Source organism: Homalodisca vitripennis, unplaced genomic scaffold, assembly GCF_021130785.1.
Source record: "Homalodisca vitripennis isolate AUS2020 unplaced genomic scaffold, UT_GWSS_2.1 ScUCBcl_5159;HRSCAF=11764, whole genome shotgun sequence".
In the NCBI taxonomy this organism is placed as follows: Eukaryota; Metazoa; Arthropoda; class Insecta; order Hemiptera; family Cicadellidae; genus Homalodisca; species Homalodisca vitripennis.
This window is the reverse complement of record NW_025781315.1, coordinates 1-21,468: the sequence shown is the minus strand read 5'-3', so window position 1 is coordinate 21,468 and position 21,468 is coordinate 1. Positions and strand designations below refer to the sequence as shown.

Genomic DNA, 21,468 nt, shown 5'->3' with positions numbered 1-21,468 from the left:
ATAGGATTGGCAACAAAAAGTTCCTCAAGTAGGGAGGAGAATTCAATGTACTGAGATGAGTTCAGGTTGGGGGTAGATACACACCGCCCAGGAAGAAAAAGGAGTTATTGAGCTTAATGGTTGTGAAGACACACTCAATACAGCCACTGGACGGGTGGAGCTCCCAAGAATCGAGATCCTTTCTGATTGCCACCAAGACGCCCCCACCACCAGTTTTGAGACTCGATAAAGATGATCTATCGCACCTGTATACAGTATAGTTGTCAAATCCAAGTTCAGAATCACTGACATCGGGTGTGAGATTGGTTTCAACTAAAACAACAATATCGTAGATCGAATGACTTAGAGATTGGCGAAGTAGTGAAAACTTTGTTCTTACTTCTTAGACCATTAACATTTTGGAAAAGCATGCAGAGTTGGTCTTGACCGTTGGAAATTAAGCGTTTTTTGGCTTAAATTTGACAATTGTAGTTATGCCATTGACATATCTGATTGTAATATCGGCCTATTAAATACACCTAATAAAATATTGAATTACCAATAATGTTACTTAAATTATCTTAGATCCAACGTTTAGCAAAAATATTCATTTAAAATTACAATGCGATTATGAAATAGAGAAATCAAAGCTCCATGGTAAATTACACAGCTTGTAACTATACGCAAAAAACAAGTTTTAAGGTTATGTTAAATTTGTTGTGTTGTGTCAAACTGTCAATTTGTAAAATTACATTCTGACAATACTAACTGACATTACAGTTATTTGTTTGACGAGTGTGTTAATAATAGATCATTCCTCTTAAATATGTTACCGTATATTCTTCTTACATGTTGATATTATTATTATAAACCTATTGTGAGTGTTGTTAAGGATTATTTAGCCCATAGACGAGATGATATATGGTGTGTACATTGTTTCCAAGTCTGGTGGATTAATTTTCAATTTGGATCACAATGTTCCTAAAATTGAAAATGAACAAACATTCAGCTATCCTTTGGACCTAAAATTGATCTATGAAAACAAAAGTGTTAAGGTTTCCTTTGGCCAAAGAGATGGAATAATGGGTAAGTAATTCTTTATAGCTTTATTATTGGCTATCATTTTTCGGTAAATGTTTACTTTATTTGTTCGTTTTCAATTTGAAAATACTTCAAAAGTAAATAAGAAAACAATTAACCAGCCAACTGGCCATATAATAACTTGTATACTAACAAGCCCATTTTGGGTGATTTTCAAGGGGTTTTCTAAGTTGCTATAAAAGATACATGCTTTATACAGATTTTTATACAAATGTACATATATATCTTGTATTATGTACTCACAGCATGAAACAATTTATTATATTCTTAAGCGTGACACGTTTTACATTGTCACACACTCAAGTAAATAAAAAATAGTGTAGGGCAGCGGTTCCCAAATTCTAACGAGTTGAGGACCCCCTGAAAATAACTCAAACCATTGGGGACCCCTAAAAGTAATTTTGAATGTATGGTAAGTGGGTATTTATTAATAACTTAAACAAACGGATATATATGTGTATATATATATATATATATATATATATATATAATCATAATGTACTTGTAATATATTTATATTATTTATACTTACTGGATATATACCAACGATGGATACAGCATAAACTGAAAAGTAATTATTGCACTCTTGTGTTTACATTATTATCCAATATTTTTTTTAAAGTATTAAAACAAATGCCAAAAACGTTCGTTTGCCTAGCTAGGAAAACAAATAAGTGGACACACATTAAATTTAAAAAAGATGAAATTTTATTTTACATTGCATAATTTTATTTTACATAATTTAAATTGTTATCAATTTAATTTTATAATATTATGAATTGTTTAAAAGATTTTTTTCACTTTTTTATATGATTTTGATTAGTCCTAGTGTGAAAGATGAAATCTATCTTTTTTGTCCAGAATTTCTTTCATATCAGGTCGCAAGTTTGAGACCTTTAAACGAAAATCGTCATGCACATTGAGACGATTCCGATATTTGTTTTTCATATAGCATAATGTGGAGAACGTCTGTTCACATTTGTATGTTGTGCAAAATTGTATTAAATGTTTTAAGGCTTTAAAAGCTAACTCCTTGTGGTCTCGCTGCACTATCAACCAAAACTCCATGAGTGTTTCGTCCTTGTAGGTACTTTTAAGGGTGCCATTGCTTGATAAATCAATGAGTTGGTCTTGTTCTTTTTCAATTAAATTTAGTTCTTCAATGTCCATAGTAGTAAAGGGATCTCTTATCCAACTGTTCTTAGAATCTGGTTCTGGAAAATACTCTTTCAATGATGTTGCTAAAGTCTTAAGGTGGGCCGATATTTCTTCTCTGACATTTTCTGATAACTGCTCCTGGTTAGATTCTAAAAACATTTGTAGTAATCGGAAATTTGTAAATGATTTTTTTTCAACTCTTCTGGACCAAAGTTCAAATTTTTGTTTCATTGCTGCAATCTTGTCCTCCACTCTGAATATATCTACATAAAATCCTTGCAAACTTAAATTTAATTCATTTAAGTGTCCAAAATATCTGATAGGTAAGCAACCTTACATAGCCAATTAAAATCGTTCAGTTGATTAGAAAATTGTGTTTCCAGGAGAAAAACACGAACCTCATCTCTGAGTTCAAAAAACCGCTCAAGTACCTTTCCCCGAGAGAGCCACCTAATCTCGGTGTGTAACAAGAGCTGAATATGCTCACTCTGCATGTCTCTGCATAACGCTTCAAACAGCCTGGATTGTAGGGGGCGTGATTTAATGAAATTAATTATCTTAACAACTTCATCACAGGTAGTCTTAAGTGTTACTGGCATATTTTTCGCTGCCAGTGCTTCCCTGTGGATGCAACAATGAGTCCATTGGACATGTGGTGCGACTTTTTGTAATATGCCCAATAATCCTGTTTTGTAGCCAGACATAGCTCCAGCACCATCACTTGTAATAGAAACACATTTATCCCACTTAATATTGTGTTGGAAAAAAAACTTATCAATAGCATTAAAATATCTTCACCTTTTGTATGCATAAGTTCACAAGAGAACAAAAAATCTTCATAACATTGATGTTCGAAAATAAATCTGACAAAAACTAGCATAGTAGCTTTCTTGGATATATCCGTGCTTTCATCTATTTGCAAGGCAAACATGTCGCTATTAGATATTTTCATAAATAAATTGTATTGGATATTTTCAGACATATCTGTTATTCGCCTTTGAACTGTATTGTTCGATAATGGAATTGAGCTGATCATTTTAGCTGCTTGATCTCCAAGCACAATTCTGCACATTTTTACAGCAGCAGGGATAATAAGTTCTTCTGCTATTGTGTGTGCCTTGCCAGAAGTTGCAATAAGCTCAGCAACCTGGTAAGAAGCTAATGTTGCATTTTCATTGACATTTAGACCTACAATACCTTTTTTAATTATATTTTTAGATTTTTTTAACTCGTTTAGCTTTAGGTTGAAAAACTCTACTGACTTAGTTTTAGATTCAGGATGTTTTGTTTCAAGGTGACGTCGCAATTTAGCAGGTTTCATGCCTTCATTTGACAAAACTTCTAAACAAATAACGCACTGTGGCTTTGGATTATCTTCAGTACCAATATATGTAAAACCTAATTCCAAATATTCATTATTATATTTTCTTATTTTTTTACTGGTACCTAATTTTTTACTCACGCTTCTTAAGCTAGTACAGGGCTGTTCACAGCTGGGCACTTCATCGACCATAGCAGTACTACATGAAGGATGCTCTTCCTTTTCCACGTCAGATATTGGCCTTTTTAACTTGGCACTAATTAACCAACGATCCATTGTTACTTTTGGCTACTAAACACTAAACTAAACCGACCAACTATTATTAAATAAACTGTTGTTACATAAATGCAATTATCAACAGACAACTACACTGAGTACCACTGAACGTACAACACAGTACAACTGAATCTACTCTGAGAGATCACGTGAGCGACTGCGAGTGTCGGCGACGGCGCGTAGTGGGGAGCAGGGTCAATGCCATGGCTGACAAACCGGTTAGGAGCGGTTTCGCTGGAGTGGGGAAATGTATATCAGCGTCATTCGCCGCTCACTCTCGTACTATCGCTCCGTCACTCGCCCAGTAATGATGTCTCTATAAGCTTGTCACAGTTCACATTATGGACTTACAAACTACGCTGATCGTATTTACTCGCATACCTAAAATATCTGTTTAGTGTTATATTTTAACACTTTAAAAAAATCAAAATTATAGAATAACTTTTAATAGAAAGTTTTTTTTTTTTATTTTATACCACCTCGCTGCGGACCCCCTTAACGAGCTTTGCGGACCCCTAGGGGTCCGCGGACCACCTTTTGGGAACCGCTGGTGTAGGGGTAGGGTACGATAAACGGACCCGGTTTTTTATATAGAAATTGGCAAACGATATTACTTAATCATAACCATCGATATAATCAATCGATACTGATTAATTATTTTGAACTATTAACTTATGTCTTCAGTTTTCCTAATTTTGGTTATAATAATTTGTTTGATCACTGTAAATATTAAATTCATATTTTAATTTAAAACATATGATTGTTATTGAGGACTATAGGTACTTTTATATCGAAATTGATAGTCTAGGATTTGAGATGCGAATATTAGGTATTGATGACTATATTCTTCAATATCAAAAACCGGGTCCGCTTATCGTACCCTACCCCAGTGTAGGCCCATACGCACAAAGCCTGCATTATAATAAGCATCCAACACTCGTGTGATCGATAATATTGAATCACCAATTAGAACAATTTAATTGCTGTCAGACATGTTCGTTTACCCTGTTATGTAATTGTAACTGCCTAAACTTAGTATGAAGAAAGTTGTATTATTTTATATAATCCAGAATGCATATATTTCTCTGAGATATAAAACTAGAGCTCCATTATAATAAAATCTTAAAAGTCTATAACATAATTCAGTTCAACCTCATGTATTTCTCTGAGATACAAAACTAGAGCTTCATTATAATATAATCTTAAAAGTCTATAACATAAATTAAGTTCAACGTTATTGTTCCAAAGTAATTGAAACACAGTTAAACCTTGTGAGTGATTTGAGGAATGGCCGCTAGAGACGGGATATACTGTTGTTTGTAAATACCTATTACAAAATGATGTGTTGAGCTATTACGTTCCTGAGACTTGTTACTGTGGTAGCATGTTAGTATATGAAATTTAACTAACTCACTACAATGTAACACAGACTGATAAATTTATAAATGGTTTAATTCATATTTGATTAAACAACACAATTATTGGGTACTAAGAAGTCCTTATTTCCTATTTTTTTATCAGGCTCTATATACTTACACATTATCAATATAAAAAGTTAAAGATAACCTTAACAAGTGGTCATGTGAGCTGAGCTTTAATTTGGGTACTATCTTGAGGAATTTTTAAAAATCTTACAACATGATCTGATATTGGAGAAGTTGGACTACCTGGGACGTGATCTGAAGATGGGAAAATACCGATCGGAAATACCCCTGGCCATCATTGCAGCCTTTGGTGGAGCGTCAGCCTGCGCTGTTGGTGAAAAAAGAAAAACATCCCTCAAAGACGGACAGAATAAGGCTTAAAAGGAGATCGGCCTCTTCTAAAAAAAAAAAAGATAGTACCCAAATTCAAGCTCAGATCACTTAAGCACTTGTAAAGGGTATTTTTAACTTGTACTACTAGTAACACATTTATGATAACCTAGTTATAAACCTAGGAATAAAGAGTAAAAAATATGGAGAGAACATGAAAGTATGACTGAGTTAAGCATCGTGCACGGACTAGTTGGTTTGTTTACGTTTATGTCCCTGGTCAAGGTATCTTCCTTGTTATCTGTTACATCTCACTGGAGTGGACTGCTTTGTTTGCTATTATTGAAGTTCTGTCATAAATCGCATGGTTTCCTGGTGCCAATTCTTTCAATAAAAATATTGTTCTCATTTGTACAGTGGCCTCTATATACCTATATCTTCTAATCTATTTAATCTTTCTCCTTTGTGGCAGTGGTATAATACTTCCATATTGTTTTCTATACATGTATAAGAGTGGTTTGTGTGTGTAGGCTGTTGAGTGGTGCAAAATGTGTTATGTTTAAGAATATACTGTATTGCTCCATGCTGTGAGTACGTAATATAAGATTTATACCAGCAATCCCAGAATCAGATAGAAATAAAAAAAAGCTTTTACGTATATAATAAATAAATACAAATATATATATATTGCCAAATCATGTAGAAATTGAATATTGAATTGGAAAAAGTATTAAATCTCATACAAAAACGTTAAATTAAATAAACTAATGTAGTTGCTGTGCTAGTTTAGCGAAAACCCAGAAATATATTGGTAAATTGGAAATTTATAAATCTTAGCTAAAAAATTGTTTTTAAAATATAAAATGTTAGTTAAAAGTTGTGCTGTGTTCATGTTTCTATTGAAAAAAATATTTTGAATAGACAAGTAATTTTCATTGTGTAAACAAGTACAATCTTTGTGAAACACACTACTTATCTTTTCAATTGTCATTTTCAGCCCAAGCACTGATGATGATAGTAACAACACACAAATGTTGCACTTTTCTTCGTTTGGAGCCGAGGCTAACGGTTGCAAACAAAACTCACTGACTGTAAACTTAAAATTAAATTTTAATTCTTCTAATTTGAAAATACATTATTTTCACCCAAAAATAATGAGTGCAAAACATTTTTTCTTTCAAAACGAAAATAACTCGGTTTAAGCTGCTTGCCATTGTAGACAAACATGCGGCCAGTCGCTAGGCAACCAATTTTTTATACGTCTTAAGAAAACATATGAACTTGTAAGAAGAAAACCATGTGTTTAGAAAGATCTACTCTTCATTCTAATGCCATTTTAATTTGTGTCCAAGAGTCGATGTAAAGCACTATAATTAGCTTTATTAGGTAGAAAATAATTATGGGAAGTTAAGTACCTACAAATTCTTGCAATTGCTCCTTAGTACCTGGTCTAATTCTCCCACTGTATAACTCTAAAAATATATTGAATATCCAAAAAGATAGAGGCCCAAAAATGCAACATTTTAAGAAAATGAAGACTCTGAAGTTAGTCAGACAAATTATAGTTGTCGTAATTTCATTTTACTTTAATGTGTGGTGGTTTATTCTCATGTAACTGCTGCTAGTTAAAATTTATTCTCAGTAGAAAGTTAAAGGACAAGTGAAATGGTGGTCTAAAATGTTTTAATTTTACATGATAATGGCAATACTTGCTTTATTATATTTCAAGTATAACTTTGTTACAGTTGGCCATGTCTTAACTGCACTTAACTCAATTCCTGTTACCGGAAAGCAACTAGATGATGGTAGGGATGCTCTACAGATCATTGAGAATAAAGACAATTACCCTTTACGTCTCAAGTTTGGACGACCAAAGATGACAACAAATGAAAAGATTTTCCTCGCAAGTATGTTTTACCCTTTGTTTGCCATCGCCAGTCAACTCAGCCCTGAACCCAAGAGTTCGGGAATTGAAGTTCTTGAAGCTGACACATTCAAGTTGCATTGCTTTCAAACATTGACTGGTAAGTCTTGAAAATACTTTTGTTTGGTTAAAAGTAATAACTATCTGAACTTGAATGCAATGCAACTGATGAAAGTAGCGTTAATCATATGACAGAATTGTTTTATATATAATTAATGTAGAAGTTTCAATTCTCAATGATTTATATGGAGATCTTAGTAATACAATTCATTACTAGAATGTGCACACTGTATTAGATTGGATACTCTGTAAAAGCAAAAAGCAAGCTGCTGGCTTGCAGAGTCCATTGAGTTTCAAAGTATATCACATAAAATACGTACAAAGTTGCAATGAACTGTGATAACACAACTATAAAGATGTTCTGAGTTCTATTCAAACATCAGTTTGAATTTTTGTATGTATGTTTTGATTTGTTATAAAATTAACTTGTTAAAAATAGTTTAAAAAATTAATTGTTTATTTAACTTGTATTTATTTTTTATTTTCAACTAAAATTTCCAATAACATTTAAACAATTTAGCATCACAAAAAAGAGAAACTGAAAGGAAATTAGCTTGAGTTATAAATGGTTTGTGAACCTAATAATGAATTTTGAAAGTCACAAAATACAGAGTGGATGAACCTTAATTGCTTTTTTTTCAGATGACTGCTTTGAATTCAAACCATAACATTTTATATTTGAATTAGATATTAAATTAGAATTAAATATTATAACAAACTTAAACTAAATATAAAGAAAACCTAAACATAAAATTTTCCTTTAAACATGGCCATGAGTCTTTCACAGTACATTTTTTGGAGAGTTACAATACAGATAAATATGAATTGAGATAACCATGTAGAGTCTGTTGCAAGTAAGAGGTCCCAAAGGAATTTTGATGTTTTAACGATTAAGTGGGAGACTCAGAATTGATGTTTTAAAGAGTTAGTATTATGCCCATGTTCATAGCTATATTTCTTACTGCACTATTGTATTTCTTACACTCATCAGTCTCACATATATGTGCTACAGAAAAGAGCTTTGCGAATCATGTGTCTGGAGCCAGGCATATTGAATGCTATTCACCACTATTTTTAAACCATAGAATTCCAACAATCTTTTATATTTATATCTTGCAGTGTTTGACATTGGTGACGAGGAATAGACATAGAATTAGGAATGATTCAAATGTAAATAGCCATGAAACCAAAAATCTTTTCAAATTAATTAACAATCTTTGTTTATATAGCAGGTTGTACTCGAATTGTTATGGTAGCAGTATTAGTTTTCATAACTTTTTACTTACATAATTAAATGGACTCCTTCATTTGTTTAAAAGACATTAAAAAAAAACTAACAGTAAACTATTTATACTGGATAGGATACTGTTTTACATTAAGTTTTTAACTGTTAATTGGTTAGTTGTTATTTATAAATATATATACAGGGTGATTCGGTTAGTGTTACCGGCACTTTCTAAACTGATTGTACTATAAAAAATAAAGAAAAAAGTTCATATAAACATGGGTCCGGAAATGCTTCCTTACTGGGTTATGGCCAATTGAAGATTTCACCAAAAATTGTGTGCAGGAGGTCAAATGATGATTTGCCGCGTGTTTATGAAGAGATATTTATAGGCGAATGCAACTTTTTCTAACGGATTTTTAGATGAGAAATTGAATAAAGTTCATCTCATAGCTGTATCTCATTTAGTTTTTTTGTTATACTACAAAAAACAGAAATAAAATAATTTTGAAAACACTTTTTTAAGGTTTAACGGACAATTATTTTGTTAAATAGGCATTGAAGACCCACATTTTTACAAAGAAACTTGCAGAAAATTTAATTCTGAATAAAATTATGTGCCACACGGCTATTAACAGCGAAGTATTAGTTTCTGGAATTTAATTTTACAACAAAACATTCTACCAAGCAAGAAATACGTATTTAGTAAATAAACACCGTAATGTAATGATATAAGGTACACAAATAATTGATTAGCATACAATTGTAAATACGATTTTAATAGATTAATGCTCAACTAAAAAACAATAATACTATTACTTTTTAGGACTATCCAAATGGTTACATCTTGTACCTACATATCTTTGTCACGTTAGCTTTACAGAAGGTAAATTATGTTTTTATAAGTTGGTATCACAAATCAGCTGTTCAACAATACACTGCAATTTATTGAGGAATCCAAATTATTTGTTACCAATTCTGTACTAGTTTAATGAGTGCAATTTAATACAATTAATTTACTACTCGTTTGTTAGTGAAGTGTATTTTAAAGTAACTTACTATCACAATTGCAATGCCTTTGTTATTTACAACGGAAGAATATGCCGACATGGTATTTGTCTTAGGCGTTTGTGACGGAAATGCAACCGCTGCTACTGCAGAATACCGAAGACGATTTCCTAATCGCAGAGTTCCAAACCCAAAAACGATCAGTGGATCATTTCGTACCCTAAGAGTAACAGGTAAACTTCCTAGTATTAATAATTATCGGGATCGCCCTGCCCAGAATAATGTAGATATGGAAGAGGCTATAATCATGGCTACTGAACGCAGTCCTGGTGTCAGTACACGGCGTCTTTCTAGGCGATTCGCAGTGTCTCAGTCTGAAGTATGGAGAACTTTGCGCAAAAATAGCATGTTCCCTTACCATAAACAACAAGTTCAAAGTATTCAACCAACAGATCCTCCTCTTCGATTGGAATTTTGCAACTGGTTAATTAGAAACCGTCAACATCATAGAACCATTTTATTCACTGATGAAGCTCAATTTACCCGAGATGGCGTCAACAACCTTCACAATGAACACACTTGGGCAGAGGGAAATCCACATAGTACAATCGTGCGCAACTTTCAACACAGATTTAGTGTAAATGTATGGTGTGGACTCATTCATGATTGATTAATAGGACCATTCATTCTCCGAGGACATTTAAATTCCCGCTTGTACCTAGAATTCCTTACAGAACAACTACCACTATTATTAGAAGATGTTCCATTAGCAGCAAGGTGCAATATTATTTATCAACATGATGGTGCCCCTGCCCACTTTTCCCATAATGTAACAATGCACTTAAACGAGCAGTTTCCCAGGCGATGGATTGGTCGCGGTGGACCACACACTTGGCCACCAAGATCACCAGATCTAACTCCATTAGATTTCTGTATATGGGGTTGGATGAAGAACCTGGTGTACCAGGAAAAAGTAAATACACGTGAAGAGTTAATAAATCGAATTGAAGATGCCGCCGCACAAATCAAAAACAATCGTGCAGCGTTGCGGAGGATAACTCGATCAATCAGAAAGCGAGCTGCTAAGTGTATTGAAGTACAAGGACTGATTTTTGAACACCTGTTATGAAAGTGGTACGTAGTATTATAAGCTTTAGATGAAAAACAATAATTTATTTAAAACTTAATTTAAATTGCATCCTAATAAATCTTATGTGTAGGCTACTCTATGTCATTAAAATGCGGTTTTCCTTTGCTTTGGAATTTCTTGCTTGGTAGAATGTTTGTTGTAAAATTAAATTCCAGAAACTAATACTTCGCTGTTAATAGCCGTGTGGCACATAATTTTATTCAGAATTAAATTTTCTGCAAGTTTCTTTGTAAAAATGTGGGTCTTCAATGCCTATTTAACAAAATAATTGTCCGTTAAACCTTAAAAAAGTGTTTTCAAAATTATTTTATTTCTGTTTTTTGTAGTATAACAAAAAAAACTAAATGAGATACAGCTATGAGATGAACTTTATTCAATTTCTCATCTAAAAATCCGTTAGAAAAAGTTGCATTCGCCTATAAATATCTCTTCATAAACACGCGGCAAATCATCATTTGACCTCCTGCACACAATTTTTGGTGAAATCTTCAATTGGCCATAACCCAGTAAGGAAGCATTTCCGGACCCATGTTTATATGAACTTTTTTCTTTATTTTTTATAGTACAATCAGCTCAGAAAGTGCCGGTAACACTAACCGAATCACCCTGTATATATGCATCATCCTATGTACATATACAGGGTGAGTCAGAAATATGGTAAAATATTTTAAGACGTGATTGTAGAGCTAAAAATAAGAAAAAAATGTTATATAAAGGTAGGTCCGGAAACGCTTCATTACTGAGTAATGGCTGGCGAAAGATTTTGCTTTGTTTTCAGTTCACCTGGTGAAATTAAATGATTCTGAAAGGTTTTGTTCTTACTTTTTAACTCAAATAAGATGGATATATAAGGAAAATCACCTGAAAAATCAAATAAAACCACTCTAGAGGTTGTAGTGTGAACAGTTTTTGAGAAAAAGTATGAAATTTGCCAAAAATCTAATAACAAAAACACCATCTTAAATGTTTGATGTCGAATAACATTGTTAAATGACCAATAAACAAATTGTTTTTCCTAATACAGATTGTAGAGAATTTAATTCTGAAAACAACCATAATAAACAAAGTTAACTAAATGTGTAAAAAAGTTATGAAATTGACTCCTCACGTATTACACTACACAGCAATCTTTTGCTGTTTTACTATAGTAAGGAATGAGTATCTGATTAATAACAGCTGGTTATAATTATTAATTTGAACAACAACTGCTTAAACATTTTTATAATAAATAATCTGCTGGGCATTTATTATTAGATGACATATGTCACCTCATTTTTGAACAAAACAACAAACTGTAAAGATACTATGTGCTTGTGTTAAGTATTTTAAACAGTTATTTCCATCTATTTTATTAGTGATTCTGTGTTCTGTGTTTCATTTATTAAGAACGGAAGGTAGTATGCATGTGTATTCAAACTCTGAATTAGCATACATGCATTGTATGGTTTGGGACGCTGCAATAGTACTTCAGCAAGACGTCTGTTTAGCAAGAGCAACATTCTTAACCGCAGGTGCCCAAGCACAGATTTTTGTCACCATTCATCAACGCCTATCTGAAACAGGTTCTTTGAAGTCTTCGGAACATAGTATTGCAGGCATCGCCCGATTGTGTAGGACTGTTGAATTAGAAGAGTTGGTTCTTAATGAAATTTCTGATTATCCTGAAAAGAGCACTAGAGAATTGTCACTACAGTTCAATGTCAGCCAATCTAGTATTCGGAGAATACTACACGAGTACTTGTTACACCCATACCACTTCCAGCATGTCCAAGCAACACCATGTTCCAGCAACTCTTTTGCCACAAGACTACGCTCCCCATGTTTTTTTTGTTGATGGCTTCTGTTAAAATGTGCTGATCCAAACTTTTAAAATACAATTTTGTTTACCAATGACGCTCATTTTACTAGAACAGCTATCATTAACTTCCATAACAACCACATTTGGGGAGATAGAAATCCTCATGCTACCAAACCTAATCGCCCACAAAATCAGTTTTCAGTAAATGTTTGGGCTGGAATCTTAGCAGATCATTCTGTCGTATTTGTGCTTCTTGCCAGGCTTAATGGCGTGGTGTACTTAAACTTTTTAAAAGACGAGCTACCTAACCTGCTTGATGATGTACCTCTGCATTTGCACCAAAACATGTGGTGTATGCATGACTGGGCACCTGCGCACTAATGTCTGGCTGTTCGTGGACACTTAAATGAGAGTTTTACAAATCAATCGCTAGGCCGAGGTGGACCAGTTTCATGGCCAGCAAGATCACCTGACTTAAATCCTTTTTCCTTTTTTCCTTTGGGGACATTTAAAAACATTAGTTTACTATTCCCCAATAGATACCATTGAAGAAATCCGATTAAACATTTGTAATGGAATAGAAGTCTTTAAGCAGACACCTGTAGTTTTTGAACGGGTCCAAAACTTGATGAGAAGAAGCTTGAACGCGTGCATTTTGAACAATAGAGGTCATTTAGAGCATCATTTTTAATCTTCCGGTGAGACTTAAAGCGATTGCAATGTTTATTGTATTTAAAAATAACATTTTGAACTAAAAATGTTTATTTTTCACCAGCTGTTACCAATCAGATACTCATTCCTTATTATAAAACAGCAAAAGTTTACTGTGTAGTGTGATTCGTGAGGAGTCAATTCCATAACTTTTTTACACATTTAGTTAACTTTGTTTATTATGGTTGTTTTCAGAATTACATTTTCTACAATCTGTTTTAAGAAAAACAATTTGTTTATTGGTCATTTAACAATGTTATTCGTCATCAAACATTTAAAACGGTATTTTTGTTATTAGATTTTTGGCAAATTTCATACTTTTTCTCAAAAACTGTTCACACTACAACCTATAGAGTGGTTTTATTTGATTTTTCAGGTGATTTTCCTTATATATCCATCTTATTTGAGTTAAAAAGTAAGAACAAAACCTTTCAGAATCATTTAATTTCACCAGGTGAACTGAAAACAAAGCAAAATCTTTTGCCATCCATTACTCAGTAATGAAGCGTTTCCGGACCTACCTTTATATAACATTTTTTTCTTATTTTTAGCTCTACAATCACGTCTTAAAATATTTTACCATATTTCTGACTCACCCTGTATATACAAAATCTTTTCCATATTACAGAAAATGGATACATGTGTCAAAACTTAAGTAATATTATTAATATTAATTAGCATTTTGTGTAAAAATTATAGGTTAGTATAATAACTGTAACTATCTTTAAGAAAAGAACATGGCGGATGCAATAAATTATTTGATTTGACTATTAATTGCTGCCATGTGCTCATTTCCATCCTTCATTGCTCTTTTACCCAAAACTAACAAGCTGCCAGTCAATTTCAACAGGAAACAGTGGGGGACTAAACAATAGTGGTTAACCTTGAGGGTATAGGACAACTTGTGCAGACTCAATGCATAATTGATTCTTACTTCAAAAATGATCCTTATAATTGGGTTTGTCATATAATTGTAGGCAAGGCTGCCTGATGATTAGATAAAGATGAAATTTCTAACTGGAGTGTAGCCTTCAAGGCATACATTTTGCTGTATTTCAGACAGTATTCAGAAATATTGGCAATGTGTGCTTTATATGTGAATAATTAATTCTTTGGCTCTTTAAACAGTCAATGAGTCAATTAATGTTTTGGTAGATGACTGATAGTGGTGAGTTAATTTTTATATAATTTAGTCCTAATCTTCCAAAATCATTTTAAAAATTAACTCTTGTCTTTATATTCTTTGTGGTTAATTTTACTTAGACTAAAGAAACTTAAACTAACATCTAATTTTCTCGCTATAAGTGAGGAAAGAGTATGTATGGTTCTTGCTGTTGAGATGATTTTTTAGTATTTTATCATATTTTCTATAAAGGAGTAAAAGTAACCATCGAAAACCCTTCGGAGGTTTTGCATTCAGTAGTGGATTAAGTATATTTCTTGATCTTGCTTCTTGATTTATGGTCAAAGTCAATGAAAAGTTCAGTTTGTTTCTTGTTTTGATCCTCAAAGTTTTCTTATAAAATGTGAGTGTTTTGTTTCTCTTTAGCAAACCGTGAATTCATTTCAGTAATTTTTGTAAAAAGGTTTCTTTCATGAGATTATTGTTTCCGTATATGTTCATATTCTGTGGTTTTGACTTTCAGATAGCTTATTTTTAGGGTTTGTTTTCTTTCTAAATGCCTTTGTTTCCATCCAACAATGCTGATAGATTTTATCAGCTAGTCTGATACTTGTTATCATGGGTTTTATAATATGATCTTGTAAACAATCTGTTAAGTTTCTATCATTATTCTACTTCGTGAGAACAAAAATGGGAAAAGGTATGGATCAGGAAAAGTAGAGTGACATAGCTTAGATAAGGATCAGTGTTAGGGGAAAATTTGAAGGGTTCTGGCAGAACATAGTTCTAACACACTGCTATATTTGTTATTGTATGTTTTTTAATGGAAAAATATTTATTTTGAGCTTGAACTATGTGGATTACCGCTATAACTTAAACTGCTATATTTGTTATTTTATGTTTTTTTTAATGGAAACATATTTATTTTGAGCTTGAACTATGTGGATTACTGCTATAACTTATACTGCTATATTTGTTATTTTATGTTTTTTTAATGGAAACATATTTATTTTGAGCTTGAACTACGTGGATTACTGCTATAACTTATACTGCTATATTTGTTATTTTATGTTTTTTTAATGGAAACATATTTATTTTGAGCTTGAACTATGTGGATTACCGCTATAACTTATACTGCTATATTTGTTATTTTATGTTTTTTTTAATGGAAACATATTTATTTTGAGCTTGAACTATGTGGATTACTGCTATAACTTATACTGCTATATTTGTTATTTTATGTTTTTTTTAATGGAAACATATTTATTTTGAGCTTGAACTATGTGGATTACCGCTATAACTTATACTGCTATATTTGTTATTTTATGTTTTTTTAATGGAAACATATTTATTTTGAGCTTGAACTATGTGGATTACCGCTATAACTTATACTGCTATATTTGTTATTTTATGTTTTTTTTTTTTAATGAAAACATATTTATTTTGAGCTTGAACTATGTTGATTTCTGCTATAACTTATACTGCTATATTTGTTATTTTATGTTTTTTTTTAATGGAAACTTATTTTGAGCTTGAACTATGTGGATTACTGCTATAACTTATACTGCTATATTTGTTATTTTATGTTTTGTTAATGGAAACATGCTATAACTTATACCTAATGATATACTTATTAAAACTAAAGTGTTAATATTTTGTTCATTCAGGTGTAAAGTTCATGGTGGTTGCTGAACCAACTCAAACAGGCATTGAAGCACTGTTGAAAAAGATCTATGAGCTGTATGCTGATTTCGCTCTCAAGAATCCATTCTATGATTTAGAAATGCCAATAAGGTGTGAATTATTTGATACACACCTGCAAGCTCTACTGGAACAAATGGAAAAATCTGGCATTAGTAATGTATAGTTACCAAAATAAACGATATTTATTTCTTATAAATTGTTTTTATTCACTTGTTGTGTTTTATTTTTTATTGAAAACTGATAACAATCCGACTATTCCTATTACCTACATTTCTTGTTAAACACGTTGAAGCCCAGAGTATAGAACCATTTGAGAGTCTCAAAAATGTTTGAATTTTTTTATATATGCTGAGTATAATCAGTTCTATGAATTTATTTATTTACTTAAAAAATAATGTGATGCTAATCATCGGTACTAATGATAATTTTTTAAATGTTTTATACTGATCTAATATTGGAGATGAATTATTTAGCTATTGTTTAAATTTATCATAATTGCTAAATGTATCTTTATAAATGAATATTTTTTACATAAAAATTATTATGATGTCATCATAGCGTCATTTCATACTGACCTGACATTGTCAACACCTTTATTATAGCTCTATACTCGGTGATGATAATTTATTCCCATAAGACAGTGAGTGCATTAGGGCGTCTGCCACAGTAAGCGTGTTAAACTACTGTACTATAACTGTATAGCTGTAATAAATATAGTTCATGAAGTATATTAAATATACTTTTATGATATTTATGATATATACATTTTATGAACTCCTCTCAAAGCTTCTCTCTCCGAGCCTGTCAATAATTCTCATCAATAACTGATTACAGCAGCCCGCAACCAAATAGTCTAATAACAGTTGAGGTTGTAATGCCATATCACTGTCAATCGCCAGCTGTCACAGCTATGGTGTGGCTGTGGTCATGTACTGTCCATGAAACATTAATGAAATCAAGTGTACGTATATTTCTTTACAGTAACAGATGATGATGTTAGTTTGTTCCTACAGAATGGTGTTGAGATGGATTAGTAATTTTACATACACATAAAATTGGCAACAGTGCTGAGCGTATGGGGTAGAGGGGGGATTCGTATGCACCAGCTGCCATCAAACTATTTCCATGTGGGGCTGTTGTAGTCAAATTTGATCTATAATTTATACAGTTAAGACCTTCAGGTCTAGTGATGTCATGAACCTAATACACAGCTATTACCTATGATGCTAAGTATTCATTATGTGCATGCTTTTCTTTGTACTGCCAAATTTTTGCTATCTAATATTATTCTTCCATATTAAAAAAATATTTATTTAGACTTCTAAGAATACCAAACTAATTTTATTGTATCTGAATGATATAATTATTGTACTGTTTATTGCTTCTGGCTTGAGATTAAATTGCTATAGAACAGTTGTGTCTGATCAACTGACTCAGATTCCCACTAGTTTCTCAGATATTGTATGAATTAAAGATATATTTGTGTACATTTATTTCCATTCAAAAAGTAAATTGTAAGTCTTACCAATGTGCATTTTATTTGTCTTGATAATACAGGACGTTAAACAAGGGCAGCTTGAGATAGAAACTTAAGCCGTGCAAGACTTTTTCACCCCTCACTCAAATACGTCAACATTTTCCATTTTTAATATATTCCCATGTTATTTTTTTTGTAATCATTTTATTTTATTTTTGTAATAAATATTCATTTGTTAACGACTGAATACATATCTAAACTTTTGAACAGCTGTCATAGTTTTAGTTCAAGTATTTGTTATGAGCTGAAAACGAAGAGGGAATTAATAATTTATGTAATTATACAGTGGTTTAGTCAAGATTTGTACAAATGTTAACTTTGAGGTGCTTCTTCAAGCATTAAATGTACCTCATTATCAATGTGCATAGGAGGCCCTACATGCATGATACATATTATGATATTGTGTAAAAGTCCCCATGTCTCCCTGTTTGCATGTGGAGAAAAATAACTTTTGCACTGGCCAAAAAATAACTAATGACCAGCAAATATTTTAATAAGTGTCGGAATAAAAGTTGTATTAAATTTTGGATTTTAGAGTTTTTGAAACACAGAATATATTATGTAATAGCCTAAATAAAAGCTTTTACCTGAGTTAAAAAAAAATTGAGAAAGACTGATTGTCTTCTTCCTGTTTTAATGAGAGGTAGATGAAACTACCGAACTGGGAGACACAGAACAGTGGGTTTTGAACACCTGCTCTCGGAGACACAGAACAGTGGTTTTTGAACACCTGCTCTCGCAGGCAGGTAATTATTTCATTAAACAGACTGCCACATTCAATACATTTCTTAATGCCTAAGGCATTCAAAACGCACCTTAAACGTCTTTTGGGGTAACATAATTTATCAATGCAGGGGAATTTTTGGCATTTAACTGGAAACCAACCTATTAAACGGCTGATACCTCCGCTGTTTAAAGTGGATTACATTGGCGAAGAATGAAAAGGGCGTGATTATAAAAACTATGTGTGAATGAGCATTTTGTGGCATGAACGTAGGAAATTTAAGATTAATGCCATTTGATATACAATGTACAATTGTCGCTGCAATAAAACTTATTTGAGTTGACTTTCATATATTGACAATAATTGTGTTATATTTTAGTCTTCATAATATTTATAACGTTTAATCGGGTCAGGGATAGTTTATAAAAATAATATAACCCTAAGACACCGGATAGAACAGTCGAGAGGGGTAAAATCCAGGGTTCGAAAGGGAGAGGTAGTTTCCAAGTTCAGCTCAGAACCGAATTAATGTAAAACCAAAAGCCGAAGCAAATTACAGCAACCGATGATCAACGGAATCAACATGCTTTCATCATCGCAGACTCGGAAAACGAAAGGGAATAAAGGGAAGGCGTCAGCATTTGCTTTAGGATTGACTGTTCCACCACCTAAACGTCCCCTAATACGACAGTTGTTAGTTCAACTGAAGCTCGAAAACGAGGAACGCTGGAAGCCAACTTACGACAAGCGACCAGCGGCCAAAAAAGAGAAATTATAACTAAATAAATCTAAATGCGAAACACTAGTTCGCTCGAAATCACACATAGCTCGACTAGAGCTCGAAAACTAAGGAACGCTGGTGCCAACGTACGTCAAGCGACCCAACGGCCTCGAAAAAGAATCGATGAACTGAATAAAAACTAAATGTAAACACTAGTTCACTCAAAATTCGCGCCTAGCTCGACTCGAGCTCGAAACTAAGGAAACGCTGGTGCCAACGTACGTCAAGCGACCCAGCGGCCTCGAAAAGAAACGATAAGCTAAATAAAAACTAAATGTAAACACTAGCTCGCTCGAAATCGTGCCTAGCTCGCCTAGAGCTCGAAACTAAGGAACGCTGGTGCCAACGTACGTCAAGCGACCCAGCGGCCTCGAAAAGAAACGATAAACTAAGTAAAACTAAATTAAATTACGCCTAGCCCGAAGTTCAGGAAACACTGGTGCCAACGTACGTCAAGCGACCCAGCGGCCTCGAAAAGAAACGATAAACTAAGGCCTAAGTAAAATTAAATTAAATTAAAACCTAGCCCGAAGCTCAGGAAACACTGGTGCCAACGTACGTCAAGCAACCCAGTGGCCTCGAAAAGAAACGATAAACTAAGTAAAACTAAATTAAATTACGCCTAACCCGAAGTTCAGGAACACTGGTGCCAACGTACGTCAAGCAACCCAGTGGCCTCGAAAAGAAACGATAAACTAAGTAAAGCTAAATTAAATTTACGCCTAGCCCCAAGTTCAGGAACACTGGTGCTAACGTACGTCAAGCAACCCAGTGGCCTCGAAAAGAAACGATAAACTAAGTAAAACTAAATTAAATTACGCCTAGCCCGAAGTTCAGGGAACACTGGTGCCAACGTACGTCAAGCAACCCAGTGGCCTCGAAAAGAAACGATAAACTAAATTAAAAATTAAATTAAATTAAACCTAGCCCGAAGCTCAGGAACGCTGGTTGCCAACGTACGTCAAGCGACCCAGTGGCCTCGAAAAGAAACGATAAACTAAGTAAAACTAAATTAAATTACGCCTAGCCCGAAGTTCAGGAACACTGGTGTGCCAACGTACGTCAAGCGACCCAGCGGCCTCGAAAAGAAACGATAAAAACTAAATTAAACTCTTCTTTACTAGTAATAGAATCTAATCCTATTCGTACTGATCTATTTTTCTTGCTACACTTTATAATCTATAATTATATTCTGTTAGCAGCTTAAGTACGTAATGTCATCCTATCGTTAGTGACTAGGCAAGTTCAGGTAAAAGCGTGTTTTGGCAGGTAAATAAGTACCTACTTACTTGCACCTTATCGTGGCCGTGTGTGGGGGCGGCGACTCCGACTCGACGACTTCGGACTGCTAGACACCGACCGAAGGACAGCGACCGAGAGCGCGAGCCAGCCAGGCACAGCGTACTTACGTACTGTAGTACATGAGTTGTCCGCTGTAAGGCGCTTCAAGCCCTTGAAGCGAACTCCGGCGGATGTCTCCTGAAACTCTGTGTCTTACCCGGTCGAGCCGGACCTCGTCAGCTGACGTCTCCTGCGTTGATGTTTGGGCTACTGGAGAATGATTGTAGGGGGAAGAAATAAAAATCATAACATGTCCATTAACTAAAAAAATATTCTCCTCTCAAAAAAAAATAAAAATTGGCCTTATTTAAACCCCCTGTAAAAATGACATGTTACATCCCCCACCCACTTCGGGGAAACAAAAATGAGAAAAAAGTTAAACTTTCGATTTCTATCAGTTGGATCCCGTATACGTTTTCACGTCTTTTTACGTGGGCCGTTTGAGTTTTGTTTGTCGAACGTTCTTTCAATTCGACGATATTTGGGCCTTTAAACGTAACTACTTCAAAGGGGCCTACAAAACGGGGCGCCAGCTTCGATGCATACGCGTCGGGAGCCGAAGATAGGGTGTGATGTCTTTTCCAGACCAACTGTCCAACACGAAGATTATGGATCTCCGTCGCCTGAGGTCATAATATCGTGACTGCCTCTGGAAGGCACGGGCTAAATTACGATGAAAGCTTTGATAAATCCTTTTAAATTCTTCCATTCGTTGTTCGTGTCGTTCTTCTCGTGTAGTCGTTTCCTTGGTCGACGGAGTACTCAAATGCAGGTCCACATTATTGCTTTAGGC

The 21,468-nt window shown here is 33.6% G+C and overlaps 1 protein-coding gene across 1 annotated transcript; it reads left to right on the top strand.

Moving 5' to 3' along the window:
* Positions 1–614: 614 nt before the first annotated feature.
* On the top strand, positions 615–16,484 carry LOC124373271 (trafficking protein particle complex subunit 4-like). The gene is made up of 3 exons (XM_046831655.1): positions 615–1,065; positions 7,335–7,613; positions 16,256–16,484. Exons 1-3 carry the CDS (start codon positions 894–896, stop codon positions 16,453–16,455), a joined length of 651 nt encoding a protein of 216 aa, XP_046687611.1. The 5' UTR covers positions 615–893; the 3' UTR covers positions 16,456–16,484.
* The last annotated feature ends 4,984 nt before the right edge of the window (positions 16,485–21,468 follow it).